Here is a 16356-nt window from a genome sequence, read left to right as displayed (position 1 = left end):
TACCTTTGGTAGATAAAGCGTCCGACTTAGAACCCTCCGATTTGGAGCTGCTGATTACCTCTGTGGCTACTGGTAGTATGGTAACATGGGACGATATATCAGGTACTTTATGTATAATAGTGCTTTCTGTCCCCTCACCCGAAACAGTTTGAGTCCTATCAGGGCTTAGATCTCCCAAAAAGATGGCCACACTCCCAGAAGGCAATATAGTTTCCTGAGAGTTAGCTTTTGTGGACTGTGTACTCATTTCCCCAGGTAAAAATCTTGATTCTTTACTGATTTCAGGACTGGATCTTGTGTTTTCCTGCTTGCCTGCTGTTGAATTGTCTGTACAGGGTGATTCAGGTAAGGTTAAATATTTGCAGTCTGTCTAAGGCCTTATATTGATTGTATTGATTTTTTTGTACCTGGTTCGAAAGTTAGGGAAAGCATGTCGACAGGAAGTGATGCGTCCTCACTTAGCGCCTTGACCACCATGCCCTTTAGGACTTCCTCTATGCCATATTCATTAGTGGAGTCTGTGTCACCTATGGCTTGTGTCCCATCAGTCTCAAACACTACAGCATAGCTCGCTGCAACACCTCCAGCTCTGACCGAGGTTATAAAGGGAATTGCAAGAGGTTTGTTATTCATCTTAGCACTCATGTTTTTTAAAGGACCCCATGGCCCTTTTAATAGCTCAAAAATCGTATTTATCACTGACATATACAGGCTTTTTCAAATCTTATGAGAACTGATTGTACACATTGTAGAGATGTGCCATCTAATTGGATTTATGTTGTATAAAAAAAGAGCAGTTAGATAATAATTTAATTTTGAAATCATTATAACCATTTTCAAATGCGTTTGTATTTTCTGAATATCGAAAGTCAATCCCAACAGAACATGAGGGTTAATTATGATGACAATTTTCATAAATATACTACACAGTCTACAGTACAATACAACAGAATGGTACAGTATTTCTAAACTCAGTTGTTCTGAACACAATTTGCCAAGTATTTCTTCAAATACTTACCCCAAGTTGCCCCTGTGAGAGAATTACCCATCCAAAAATACAATTTTCAAGTTCAATGGACTGCAATATATCGGTGAATCCCACAGTTCCAACATCAACCTACCGAAATCCCAGCACTCGAATCTCTTTAAACCCAGGAAGTTTGTCGAACACATGCAGCATCTGCGGAAGTGTAAATGAAAATAATTTTAGGCTTATTTGCAATATCTCTTTTTATTTCAATAACAACATAATTCAGTAATTTATGTATGGTGGGTTACATGACCTCAGATTATGGATTGTCAGACATGCTGCCATGTTTTAAAGTCATGTGCCATGCTCTAGTCTTATTTGAACTAATCTCATGCCGACTTCTGAAGTTACCCAAGCTTTCTTGTTTATTGATCTTTTATGGTAAACTACTTTCAAACCTATTACAGTAGTTTGTCCTTGTTTATGTTGTTTGAGACAAAGACCACTTTAACTTATTATATATTTGTTTTTAAAATGGCAAAAAATATTACATTTTGAGATGTGCTCTAGAATGTTCTTAACACAAATACACTTTTTATTTTTTGTTTATTTTTCCAAATTATGTAATTGCAGTTATCACTTTACCCATGAAATTATCTGTTCCTTCACCATAACTCAGTACTTCATACAGTTGAAACTATATATTTAGTTAAGAAAAGTATAGATGTAAATGTATAGGCCTATCTTTTAAAGAAATCTTATTATGTCTTATTATGTCCTGACTAATATATATATATTCCATGCGTAAACACAGTGCATCACTTCCAGGTTGTACATCAAGATGTCAGCTCAGTATTGGCCAGCTTCTACATTATCCTCACACGCATACGTTGTTGTGCTCGTAGGCCAGCATTCTGACAACACAGAAGCACAGCACTATGTTTAATATGTGAGCAGTGTAGGAGACTGATGTGGAAGAGAAGTTGAATAAAGTCTTTTATTTTTCTCACACAAAAAATATTATCATCACTTTGAAAGTGGTATTGCTGTCTATAGGAGGGTCAGAAAGCTCTTGGATTTCATCAGACATATCTTAATTTGTGTTCTGAAAGTGAACAAAGATCTCACAGGTTTGGAATGACATTAGGGTAAGTAATTAAGTAATGACAAAATGTTCGTTTTTGGGTGAACTAACCCCTTAAAGTGGTCATGAACTGGCTTTATTTTATTTATTTTTTACTTTTGTCTGAGGTTAACTTATGACGTTTGCATGGTTTTTAAATTCAAAAACATAATAATGAATAAGTAATAGGCTTTTTTCTACCCTGTTTTAAGCCTTGCTCCTGGAACGCTCGGTTTTTATGGGTGTGCCGCACTGAAGACCCACTGTCATGATTGGATAACAGTTTTGTATATTATAATGAGCTTCAGCTCCCCCTTCAGTACACATGGGGAATTGGCCTCTCAATTGGTGGATATAACCGCAAAAGATGCATCACTAACACACACACACACACACACACACACACACACACACACACACACACACACACACACACACACACACACACACACACACACACACACACACACACACACACAAGCCAAATATGTGCATAAGCAAAACTTCACTACAGACAAATCAGCATGTTCAAAACTTCCGCAATTGTATTTTCTTGACTCTCTAAGTCAAGAGAGTGAACAATGCACATCAATTAAGGAATGTTATTTCACAATTTAAGCTAGACTGTGGGGAGGCTGATGATACATTTTGGTAGCCTGACTGGAAAAACCGTTAGCCCCGGGATGTTGGGCTAGCGATTTTGCAAGCTCTGGCCCATACATGTCCGAGTCTGATCACAAATCAAACACCTCAAATACAAAGGACACTCCGGCCTGTGACAGTGTGGTATGATATCGTTAATTATGTTTAGTTAGACACGTACACATAATCAGTAGATATTAAACAAATATTAAAAAATGTTTTTAACTCACACAAGTGTCACACTACTCCTGTTAGATCCAATATAGAAGACACAGCATAGTTTTTTAATGTCATCCTGTCTGCAAATCCATTCTATTGTTTACAAACGAATCCGCAGTGAAACAAAGCAAACAAACATTCAATGTCTTACTCACGTGAGCTGGAACTTCATTAAAATAAAGTTCAACCGCCTTCCAAATATTGGAATCCGAAGGAAGCTTATGCAGCGACTGTGTTCTTTTACAAACAGGCACTTCACGCTATTTTGTAATTTTTAACGGCATGTTTATTGCTTGGAAGTTCAATCCTGTTTAGTACACGTAGGCCTTTGCTATTTGTGTTACATGTCATGCGCGAGTCAGTAGGCGGGGCTTCAGAATTAGGCGTTCTTTGGTTGAGGCGGCGTTTTGCAGGGGAAGCAGATTCGCAGAATGCAGATTGTTCACTGGGCAGCTTTCAATAAAAGCTTTTTTATTTGGACTAACAAGGAAGTTTTTAGCTCTGAAACTTACAGGCTATTCTTATATTACCTTGACCTTTTAGATATCAAAAGCTCAAGGGAAAGTGGATTTCTCAATTCATGACCCCTGCTTTTGCATTCACCAACATCATTCAGGCTCTAGTGAGATGTATAGATCTTTTTAAAATAATTTTAAGTCATTGTGCTCCTGTTTCCTGTGTAATTACAATGACATAGCAGAGCTTTTTAGATAAATGTTCTCATAATTAGTACTGTTTGTAGCTCAAAACATAAGAAAATCCATATAAAACATTGTAACCTGCTCGTGTAGACTCTGAACGCGGTCTTCAAATTGAGGGCTGTCTGGATCCCTCAGTAGTGCGCTGTAGACGGGGTCTACTATAGTCACACTGAACTCCACAATGTGCTCCTCCAGCCTCTGAGGGACAACATCTGGTGCCCCAGTTTCCTATCAGATCAGAGAATAGTCAATTTGTTTGTTTCTAACTTCATCAGTATGTTAAGTGCATATTCTAAAAAGCATGAGTTAGTGGCCATACGCTGTCGGTTTCCATGATGAAAAGCTCAGCAGGACTCTTTGAACCTGAAACATAAAAAGCCATCAATCAGTCACGTTTTTATAAGATCAACCAGTATTTCTTTCTCATCCGGATGGTGAGGACTTACATTTCTCACCTGGTGCAGGTGTGAGAGCCCTAAAAATAATTTAAAACATGTTGAGAAGGGATGAATCAATCCGAGAATGATAAATGCAATAAAATTCATTGTCCCTGATAAAAGGGTTGACAGCATATAAGCCCGGGTATGTTTGTGTGGCTCTAACACCCAAGCGTAATATGTCTGGGCACAGATCCCTCTTATTAAAGTGGATCAGGTCAGAGAGCAGTGTTTAGCTAGGCCACCAAATATGAACAAACTTTGTTTTTTAAAGGACAGGCAGAGATTTTCTCATCTCCCACTATAGGTGACCTCATTTTAGATATTCGGAAGGGTTTGCCCCCCCCAAAAAATAAAAAAATAAAAAAAGACAAGTAAATCGCCATACCATGAATACTGAAACCAAGAAGCCCTTGAATTCAAGATCCTCTTTGGGATTCTTACCTCTCCTGTTCATCTTGAGCATCCATTCTCTGTAAATTATATAATTTTTTTTCAGAATTTACAAAAAGTAAGATAATTCAATTCAATGATATTGGCACAATTGGGCTGTATTGGCAAGATGGTTGGACTGAATTGGCAAACGGACACAAGAAGCTACTCACACTGGCTACCATGTCAAGATGTTCTTGTGTGCTACTAAAATTTTGGGCCAGATCCTCCATACAAAGCGAGTCTCTCTGACAGGCGTACACCCACTGCTGGTACTCCATGGTGTCAGGAACTCTGTCAAGAAAGATCCGGAAGGCCTCCCACACAGCTTCTTGACAAACTGTTAAATATCATGGGAATTATTTAGAGAAGGCTGTTAGAGAATTGTGTTGAGACTGAGAGGACTAACAGCAAAGACCTGATCAAAATATGCCAGGACACATAAAATTAATTATATGCACCACTGACAGAGGTGTAACATGCTTAATAGTATTTAGTATGCAGTCATTTTCTGCCATTATCTCATTTTGCCAGGACATTTAATTAAGAGTATCTCTTAACTGCATCTGACAGCTAAATATGCCTCGCCTTTAGTTTGTTTGTACCAGTAATTTAACATCATGCTATCTGCTCAAAATATTTTGACAGGTAACCAAATATAGTGTTTCATGTGGTTTTATCTGAATTAAATGCTTTTATTCAAGCCAAAAATATGATTTAATATGACTAAATCAACCTGACAGCATTAGGATACACATAAGGAATTATTAGGACTGTCATTTCGTTCCAAACCTTGACTTTGTTGATTCATTTTATGATACTTTTTTTTTGCTGCATTTGCATCCTTAAGTTGTATTTTTGTTGTATTCTGCACTGTAAAACCTTATGATCAATAAGTTATGACAACATATGTTTTTACATTGCTTTAACTCATCAAAATTTCACTTTTCTCTTTTTAAATGTAATTTAAGTTGAAATGACTTAAACATCCGAGTTGATTGTACTTAAAATTTAAGATGGCTTCTTTTGTAATTGCATGGCAGATAAAACTAGCACACTATTCATAACTTTCATGTTCTGTTCCAAATAATTCATACAGGTTTGAAACAACATGATTTGTTAGTAAATGATTACTGGATTTTTAAGTATTTTTTTTTCAGATTGTTTATAGATAAACTCACAGTTTTATAAGTTTTCACTAGTACCATTCAAACGTTTGGGCTTGGTCAGATTTGGTTAGATGAATGTTAGCCTCTCTTCATTGCATTTTATGCTCATGCTCATATTATGAAATATTATTACACTTTAAAATAGCTTTACTATGTTAATATATTTAAACATTTGCAATTAATTCCTGTGATAACAAAGCCAATCATTACTTCGGCATCATTACTTCAGTCTTCAGCATCACACAATCCTTCAGAAATCATTCTAATATGCAGATTTGGGGCACATTTTATCATCTATGTTGAAAACAGTTCTGCCACTTAATATTTCCATAGAAACAATGTTAGATTTTTGATTAATGGAAAGTTCAAAAGAACAGCTTTTATTTAAAATATAAATCTTTTGATCCATTTAATGTTTTATAAAAAATCTTTCTGACCCCAATCTTTTGAACTGCGTATTACGTTAAGATATTAGATATCAAAAACAGTAATTTCAAATAATTTAACTTCCCTTGCCTCATTTTACTATATAAAAACAGAACAATCTACACTAAGATACTAAAAGAACAGGCAAGTCTAAAAAAAAGTTAGTACACTACTTCTTGGCTCAGAGCCTTTTTTTCTGGCTTGGGTTGATCCTTTATCTCCCAGAAGGCTGCAAATGATTGGGAAGTTAATTATGATTTATGAGGATCTGAGGTGTTGTAGCCAAATTTGGCACTGATGCTCAAGGCTCCGTCCCCTGTGGTGTTTAGGGTTGATGTTGTCCTACCTCTTAGTTTGTAGTAGGCTTTATGGCTGGTGATGACCTCCGCCATGCTCTCCCGAGGACAGACTTTCACCCCTGTACTAGACAGCGCTGATCTCTTCGCTCGATGCCCGTTTAGAGAAAGTGAGTCTCCGCCATCTGTCATCTGTTTGATTGGCTGTGGAGTCTCCAGGAAGTGCCTGTACTTCACATTTCTGATCCTGAGAATCAAGTCGTCAGCAGTGAGTTCTGCAAATGTCACAACAACAGCATGTGTTCATTGTTTCAGAAGAGCAGACTTGACTTTACCTGAGGATAGTAAGCCGATGGATCATATAATTAAACTTCATGTAATTACACTCGTACATAGACCGTTTGAAACCCTATAAGTCTATGATTAGTATGCTGAATGAACATTTAATTGGATTAGGGCTAAGTCAAGCAGTCGGTTATAACGCCATCCAGGCAGATGTTAAGCGCATTCACTAGATAAGAGTTGCAAATGTCTACTCTTTATTTGTATTAATCTAATTGCATTTGATTGGAATCACATAAATTCATAATTATCTAAAATTTACAGAATTATTGGTATATGTATCAGCACTGTTTTCCATTATTTTAATATAATTCAATTAATTGGGGTATAAAACAATGTTAGACCTTGTTGACTTTCGTTGTATGGACAAAATCTGTTGTTTCAAAATATCTCTTTTTGTTTTCCACAGAAGTCAAGCATTAAGATCAGTAAATGATAACAGAATTTTCACTTTTGGATGAACTGCCCCTTTAAATGATCACATTTTTACTATGATGGTTCATGGAAAGTGTACTTGTCAAAGACCATCAGGTTGAAGACCCGTGCTGACACCAAAGGGTATTTATACTCAAGGTGACCCATCTTCTGACCTGTTACCTAATCAGTTGTGGCCATAGATAGCTGTCAGAGTTAACCAGTCCCTGTGGTCATTGGTCACCTTGCACCTGTAGTTTTACTGGTATTTACAGAACAGTGAAGTTTAGGATGGATAGTGCGGATATTAGAACGACAGCAAAGCTCACTACATTAAATTCAGTTTACATCATTGTCACAGTGAACATATGCACTGCAAAATGACAATGATGCATTTAATTACTTACTTCAGTAATGAAGCATCGAACAATTATACAGTTAATAGCTCATATTAAAATACATCTGGATTTTTTTTGTGCATCAAATTAAAACAGTTTTGGCTTGTGTAATAGCTCATCTCATCAGCGGCTATGGCATAATCGTTATAATTTAGATGCTAGATTCACTGATGTGTACTAGATTCACAGATTCACCTTCCAAGTATGATCTGAGACACTTCAGCACCTCTTGAGAAACAGATCATATTTTTGACCATATTAGTTCATATCAAAGCAATGTTATATCATGAAGTTATGCAAAAAGTATAGGATACAGGACCTCCACTGAAATTGGCTAAATGTTTTCAACAGTATTGTGTGACCAGGTGGTAAACTTCAGAGAGCTTCTTAAAACATTAAGCCCGGCTCAGCAAGGGGGTCCCTCAGACTTCACTGGACCTCTGTTTCGCACTCGCAGATTAGCATAAGCTCAGTTAGTACACAAGTAATAGCGTTAGTGATATAAGTATAGTGGAGGCTAAATACATACCTCTGTTTTTAGCATTCTGCTTATAACTTTTAAAGCCAAATGAGTAATCTTGCTTTACAGAATCTTGCATCTGATCACTCCTCTTGTACCACACTAAGACAGGATTTCCTAGTACATGTGCAGATTTATCTGCATTGCTTAGCATAGCATAGCTAAGTATATGCTACCTGTATATTGTTTTGGATGTTAATGTCATTTGCTGACCAGTCTTATCTGCTGGTGAATTGCATAAAGAGTAAAACAGGATGTAACTATAACATAAAATAGCCTGAGATAAACAAATTTGGATACCAACAAATGAAAATTGTATTCAGTAATTGTAGCAATCTCAGCTCAGGCTTTTTGGAAAAATGTGCCTGTGGTGACTTTACTGCTAAATGATATTATGTTGCTTTCTGTTTTGCAACACTTTAAAAATGAAATGTTCAGTGAATGGAATGTGTGTTCAGTGTGGGAATTGTGCTTTTATTTTGATCTGAAACAGATGCTTTTTTCTGGTAACATTTTATGATATTGGTTGTATGTATCACTGCAGTTTGGAAATTAAGTAAAAGTTGAGCACTCTATTGTGTTTGAAAATAATGTATTATCTACACTAAACTGTTTTGTAAACCCAACTGATAGTGTAAGCGTGAGATAAAAATACATTTGCTGAAGCAACCATGCCATTTCAACTTTGGATCTAAGTTTATCATGACTAACATCTCACAGGATATCCTAATATCACACGTGCAAATCTGCACTAGGTAAGCTACCGAGCAAATTTGAGCATGTTCAAACTAAACAGACAAACAGACAGTATTTCACAACATACACTATGGCCCAATACCAATCCGATCTTTTTTTTTTTCTTCGTTTCAAGAAATATCTGCGTACACACAAGAGCACTGAAACTGACTCAAATGATGTAGTATACATGCCAGGCCAGTGTGTGGCGCTGTAATTCTGCCACAGAAATACACTAATAACGGAGAAGAAGAGTTGTGGCTAGAAGGGGTAGAGCAGTGGTAGGAGGTGAGGCAAAATCTCACGATAAAATAACAATAAATACATTTCCTACTTATCAGATGTGTTTATTAACACCTACACCTAACCTCAACCCTAAACCTACCCTTATAATGATGCAAATTCAGTAATGAAATGACACAATATTGATGTGTGCATGCCCGTAGTTGTATCCCTTAACTCTTTCACCGTGCTGGATGTGGTGTGATGACATCACCATTTCAAAAAATATACAAATTGGCTGTGCACACAAAAACTTAAGATTGTTGTTTTCATATTTATCAACTCTGGGACCCGGTTTCAGAAAATATCGGATTCATGCTTCCAAAACGCCGGATCCGTGTGGACGAAACGCTGATACGGTACACAATGTATAAATATACAGCTAAACGTGTCTCCGTGTGGACCTCCTATTTTGATTGGCATTGGGACACCCCTCCAAATCATTGAATTCAGGTGTTCCAATCACTTCCATGGTCAAAGGTGTATAAAATCAAGCACCTAGGCATGCAGACTGTGGTCAACTTTTGGTGGTATTACAACAAATAGGAAGCAATTTGGAACAACAGCAACTCAGCCACGAAGTGGTAGTCAGATATTGTTTTGTTAATTTAAACTGTTTTAAAATTATACCTGTTTATTATCTTAAAATTCATTACACTGTACAAAACAATCATCGCAAAATTGTAGCAGCTGCTTTTGCATGAAACAATAGAGAGATCGAGTCTATGATGCCCAGATGACATAATTAATTAACTGTAAAAAAAAAATGTTTTTAATAAAGGCAAAATTTTGGGGTTAAATTATCCAAAACCCACTAGAACAGTGTTATATATTTTGTTGACTTGTGTACTTACATTATCTCAAATGTTTCCAAGAATGTTTGAATCCAGAGAAAGCAATTTTAACCAGGACACGGACTGTGTCCATGCATCGCATGGCAATGACATCATCCGCCTCTGGCTCAGTGCCAGCCAAAGCACGAAAACACAGTTTGAATCTGGCAGTCATGTCACATCACTGAACATTCTAAATCCCACATGTGGTACCATACTCTCAGGGGCACAGAAATAAAAATCCCATATGTGGGACCACTCAGTAGGATAATAGAGAAAACTTTCCTCCCGTTTGTGGCACCCCACTTGTCATTTCTCTATTCACCACCAGCATAGGTGGACGAACTACACAACTTCATTACTTGAGTAAAAGTATTAGAACTATTGGTTAAATATAACTCCGTTACAAGTTAAAGTTGTAAAAGCTGATTTTTACTTAAAGCTGCAGTCTATAACTTTTTGCACTCTAGTGGTTAATAAACAGAACTGCATGCATCTTGCGGAAGAACATTGCACCCGGAGCTACTTCTCTCTGTTTACATCTATGGCGGATCACGTAGGGACTGTGCTCCTCCGCAGCGGTACCTACCAGTCTGGCCCGAAATAGTCCCAATATAAACACTTATTATAAGTGTACCATAATGATTCAGGGTAAGACAAAAACACGGTTTGGAAAATGGATTCATGTTGTACATTCTCATATAATTTTTGTAAATCTTGAACACAAAAAAGTTACGGACAGCAGCTTTAAAGGTGCACTATGTAGTATTTTTGCAGTAAAATATCCAAAAACCACTAGGCCGGTGTTATATATTTTGTTCAGTTGAGTACCTACAATGTCCCAGAAGTTTCCAACTATTTGTAAATTGTGAGAAAATTGCTATTTTAACTAAGGACAGGGACGTTTCAGCATTGCATTTGAGGGAGTCGCCTGTCAATTGCGTCATATCTGCGTTACCCTCGGTTTCGGCTTTTATTTGGCAGGGGCGCTTTACTCTTAGCAGTGTGAACAAGTGAACGCACGGAGTAAAGTCATAACATTGTTTTAAACACAGTTAAATATATCTAATATGATAAACAGAGCTGCATTACTTCAAAATCATAACCGGAAGAGCAGATCTGTGCAGGCGCCCGGCGAATGTGTCCCGTCCCGTCATAATAAAAGTCCCGGTATTTGCGAGGCGGGTATTTGTTTAACAATCGCTCCAGCAGCTGTGCTCAGGTCCATAACACTCGGCCCTGCTCTGCTTTAGACTACAGTAGTGTTAATAACCGCATGCATGAACGTGATTTCTGCCCGAATCCTATTTTCCACCGGCTGTGATGAGAAGGCCACATCTCCCAAGATGCTGCGCTCACACTTTGCGTCATCAAACTACGATTTGTTTTGAATAGGCGCCCTCCAGTGGATGGAAAGCTGCATAGTGCACCTTTAAGTCAACATACAGAAGTATTTGTTTTCAAAAGTACTTAAATATCAAAAGTAAATTTACTTTTTTATGTCAACGCATTACTTTATTATCATTGTATAAATGCACACTATGCTATCATGGTTTAAGCCAGTCAGTGATGCTTCTTCCGACATACTTCCGACCAGAGGTGGTAAAAGTACTCAAAAGTTATACTCGAGTGAAAGTATATATACCTTAATGAAAAAATACTCCAGTAAAAGTAGAAAGTCCTCCATTCAAACATCACTTGAGTAAAAGTACAAAAGTATCAGATTTAAAAGGTACTCAAGTACCGAAAGTAAAAAGTAAATATTCAAATTAACTGTAAATATCAATAATTAAGCAGATAAAATCTTTTGGGACTGATATGCAATGCTTTAATTGAACAAATGTTAAGATTAGATACTGCAAATAAGAATTTGTTAGATTTGCAATTAATAGGAGACAATGAAGCACCTTAACGCAGTATAGGGGTTAAACTTAAAATAGACATGTTCCATAACATTAGCAGCATAAAACAGATGAGGAGCAAGATACTATTAACTAATTCAAAATTAATTCAAAAGCCATAACCACAATGACATATTACGTAACAATTAGTTAATAGTCATGTGCCTCAACAAAAAAGTTATGATATAATTTTGCCAATTGTTATGATTAATGATTAATTAAACAGACAACTGAGAGTTGGAATGCATGGCTTTGAATACATGAATTTACATTATTAGTTCATGTAATATGTTATTAGGGAATTAATGATGTCATATTTAATTAATAGCAATTCATGTATTACTTAATCTATTAATCATATAGAATGTTCATTAGTTGCTGATGCAGTAATCATTAATAAATGGTTTAGTTCTTCATTAGTAATACATTAACTCATGGTTATCTGAGCATTAGTTAGGCATGAATTATAATAGTGCACCTGTATTGTAAAATGTTACCGATGTTTTCATAGTAAATAGTGTGCCGCAAAATAAAAAAGTTGGGGAAACACTGAGCTAAAGTTAGTGTGGCAAACCTGACTTGTCAGCTTTTTTCCAAGTCTATACCCGACTGGATCATCCATGACCGACCAGACCGGTTTGGAAATCAAGTGTAATAAATACTTAATACTTGGAGCGGGCATGGGGAAATGTATTGGAGTAAAAAGTACACTTTGCCTTTAATATTGTAGTGGAGTAAGAGTAAAAGTAGATGCAAATAAAATATACTCAAGTAAAGTACAGATCCCCGAAAAAAATACTTAAGTAAAGTATCAAAGTATTTTTACTTGAGTACTTACCACCCCTGCTTCCGACTTTAAATACTTGTATAAAAGTTACAAAGCTGCTGTCACTTTAAAGCCGAATGCACAGATCCTATACACTGATATATATCTGACATTATCTCCCAACTGTTTTTGCATAATCAACTTTCGTTATGTGATTACTCGCCAAAATGAAGACATCCGTCTTCTTCCATTGGGTTATAAAATGTAAATCAATGCTCAAAAAATGCTGGGAAATCATTGAATTTAACGTGCCTCCCTACAAGAGTGACTTTTGACTTTGAGGACCTTGATAGAAATGAAGTGGAGTAAAAAGTACGATATTTGTTTTTCCAAAGTAAAGTACAGATACTCAAAAAGTGTACTTAAGTACAGTACTCAAGTAAATGTACTTAGTTACTATCCACCTCTGCCCACCAGTGGGGTGTGCCCTACACTTTGAGAAATGCTGTATTATCCAGTTGCTGGATTTCCAAGAACTCCCATGATTCTTTAAAATGGTATCATCAAGTGACACCTTTGTTTTGAATAAGAGACCTCTGGTGGTAAAAATTACATATTGTGCCTTCAATATTTTATTAGCTCATCAAACGTAAAACAGCCACAAGAAAAAATCGTTCCTAGCAAACGTAAAGTGCTGACTTCATTGACAGTTACCCGAATGAGACTGTGTTATCAGTTTTTATGTAAGGGATAATGTACGGTTGTTATCGCCGGTTGTTATCGCATAATAAACTCAAAGTGGCTAGGTGTGCATTATCCCGCTTATTACAAGGCTACTTGTCTCAAGTAAATTAGACATTAAATATTGTCTTGAGTTAACATTTTATTAGCTCTTACTAGCTTTTATTAGCTCTTACTAAAACTGCTTTAAGCCTTTATCTACTACTGAAAATATTTATATATTTTTTTACCATATATGTTGAAATTATTGCTGAAAGGCATAGTTCACTCAAAAATGAAAATTGGCCCATGATTTACTCACCCTCAAGTCATCCTAGCCTATGTATAAATAACAATCTTCTCTCAGATAAATAAAATCTGAGTTATATTTAAAAAGTCCTGGCTAATCCAAGCATTATAATTGCAGTTAGTTGTAGCTGTTTTTGAATTGCAATCTCTCCGTCAATTAATGTGCTCCACACGGCCCTCTGGGGGCTTCTAAAGCGAATCGCTGCGTTCATGTAAGAAAAATGTCCATATTTAAAACTTAAAGCTCCAGCCGATCACCTTCTGTGAAAAAAGTGTTGAAAGTGCCTTCTTGCAATTAAAAATTCCAATCAGAATTAAGTATTCCACAGTGTTAAAAACAGTGTGAAAGTGTGGTAAATTTTTTTGGTGTCAGATCAGATTGGCCCTTTTTTCTAATTATTTTGATCTGACACAAAAGACGCCACATGTGGCCCTATTTAGAGATGTTTACAGTGGAAGACACTGAGCTGATCACTCCGAGATACAAGGGTCTCAACAATATGCTTCAGGGTCAGTGAACATCTGACCACATCTGTTAATTAGCAAATGAGCAGATGTAGAGCCAGTGTTGATATTTCTCAAAGATGAACCAGGGTGACTGAATTGATCATGTGTCCCGCTGCTGTCTATGAGCCTGCCGAGCACATGTGCAGACATGAGGGGCGGCGATGCTAATTGAGCTGTACTTCTGAAGCGATGAGCGAGGCCCCACAGCAAAGCTACAAGCCAGAAAAGATTAGCGTTCCACACGGCCACAAACAGAATGCCTTTTGTTTCCCTCTCCTAATGAATGGAGATTCTGAACACTGTAGCCAGACCGGAGGCATTCAGAACTCGCATAAAATGTTAGCGAAACACGCTTTTCGAGCATATTGTATCGAAAAGAAAGCACTAATGGCATGCTTGCCACAAAAATGTTATCGAATGATTTGTCATGAGGCTTTGTTTTGCATAAAAAAATCTTTGTGTTTTTCTTTTATGTCCTCACAAATTGGCTCCTAAAATATTTAAAAGCTTATTCGATTACTGAGGGCAGAAAGATGCTATTGTGTAAGGAATCGCTTGGGCTGTAGCAGCACTGAGGCGTTGTACGTTACCAAAAGTCCTTTTTTTGCTTAATTGTTTAGATAAAACAAGCAATGAGCATGCAAACAGTGTTCAAACTCCGGCTTACCTTTGATTCTGGTGGCTTGGAGGGTAAACAAGAACAGAATGAGGAATAATCCTGTTTTCAATGGCATGGTGCAGTAGATTATGTCCTTTTGGATGTAAAGTTGATCATTTGGAAGGAAAAGACAGTCCTTATTGACTTATCTGACATCCGAGGACGAAAGAGTTAATTTCCATCGACTATGTGTCCAGGCTTCCATGGAAAGGGCTGTTTGTGGCCACTACTGTAGGTTGGGTGGTATTCCTGACAGATTCAACAGGTTCTTGGATACAATTTAGTCTCAAGTGTGCAAGTGGGTGGAAGATGCTCTTCAGGGTGTGAGGGGAGAGACAAGGTTAAAACTCTGCCTCTTTTTATGGACTAATCTGTTTACCTCTCACTGACTCCTAATCCCTGTGGGCCCACGTGGTGGACTATCCTCATCCTGTTAGTAGCCTTCTGGGCCAGCATCTGCCAGCCTCCATGCTTCGGTCACAAGCCACTCCAATGGCGTACTTGCTCTCTTTCCAGTCCGCCCGACGCCTGTCTATCTCAGTCTGGCCCACTCGACACAAGTTTCTCAGCTCTCTGCCAGCTTTTGTGGTTGCCAACTGAAATGCTGTATTCTACTCCCCCTGTTTTGATACATCAGGCTCTGCCCGTTCTCTGATCATGGGGCCAGATCTGTATACTGAGCGTGTTGTCGTACCCTTGTGGTGCATGTTAGTCCCCAGGCCTACTGCTTGAGCTGGGAAGAGGATTACACACTTATTAAATTTCACAGCCATAAATAAGTCTCCGCAGCTCAAAATCCATTCAAGACCTTCCACGGCGCTGGACCATGCAAGTTGAACTTCCAACTTTCAAGAGATAATGAGAACAGGCTGGTGGCCGTTTGTAACTAGCAGAAACCCCTCTGGAAATTAGAATTTTAATTAATTTTTTACCTAGTTAGGGCTCTGAATAAAGCTGCTCATTTCGCTTGTGGCGTGGGAAAAAAACTCTCTCTGCTCTGCTCTGCATTGCGGCTTTACATTTATATAAGAACGCTATTCTAAAAAAAAATAGTGATGACCATGATTGTCCTCAATAACCTGGATTGTTAATAATAATATGTATACATGTATTAGATTCAAACATATAGCAACAAACAAAACCACAAACAGGATATTTTTTAATCTGTTGTTGCCTATTCTTAAAGTTTAGGTACCAGAAAAGGTTATGTATAAAAATATACTATGGTAAACCAATTTAGTTATTGTTATTGTTACCAGTTATTGTTATTACTGTAAATAGCTTTTTGCTAATATAATGTTTGTTTAATGGGGATCTATGATCCTTTATGTGCAATAATATATTTAAAATAAATCTAAATCAGTTAAAATGTTATTTTGAAACCATGTATGCTTCCAGAAGGGCCAGATTTACTAAACAGAGCAAATTAGCATCTCATAAAAGCGCAGATGGAGGTGAAAAGTTCGACTTGTGATTTACTGACAGTGCGCACATTCAAGAACCCAGATGCAGATGCATCATTTCTGAAATGGAAATGCCTACAACTGCATATGCAA

The 16356-nt window shown here is 37.2% G+C and overlaps 1 protein-coding gene across 1 annotated transcript in view; it reads right to left on the bottom strand.

Annotated features, from left to right (window-relative positions):
• Positions 1–15297, bottom strand: part of impg1b (interphotoreceptor matrix proteoglycan 1b) — a 31949-nt gene extending 16652 nt beyond the window's left edge. Inside the window, exons 1-10 of the mRNA XM_067455368.1 lie at positions 14810–15297; positions 6466–6690; positions 4698–4864; positions 4537–4565; positions 4102–4130; positions 3975–4018; positions 3734–3883; positions 1122–1180; positions 408–589; positions 4–327 (exon numbers count right to left, since the gene is read on the bottom strand). Of these exons, the coding sequence (XP_067311469.1) occupies positions 4–327; positions 408–589; positions 1122–1180; positions 3734–3883; positions 3975–4018; positions 4102–4130; positions 4537–4565; positions 4698–4864; positions 6466–6690; positions 14810–14876 (1276 nt within the window). The 5' untranslated portion in view covers positions 14877–15297. The remainder of the gene's footprint in view (positions 1–3; positions 328–407; positions 590–1121; positions 1181–3733; positions 3884–3974; positions 4019–4101; positions 4131–4536; positions 4566–4697; positions 4865–6465; positions 6691–14809) is intronic.
• Between the last annotated feature and the right edge of the window lie 1059 nt (positions 15298–16356).

This window comes from Pseudorasbora parva, chromosome 10, assembly GCF_024679245.1.
Source record: "Pseudorasbora parva isolate DD20220531a chromosome 10, ASM2467924v1, whole genome shotgun sequence".
Taxonomy (NCBI): Eukaryota; Metazoa; Chordata; class Actinopteri; order Cypriniformes; family Gobionidae; genus Pseudorasbora; species Pseudorasbora parva.
Note: the sequence above shows the minus strand (reverse complement) of the source record. Positions and strands in the feature narration are given on the sequence as shown.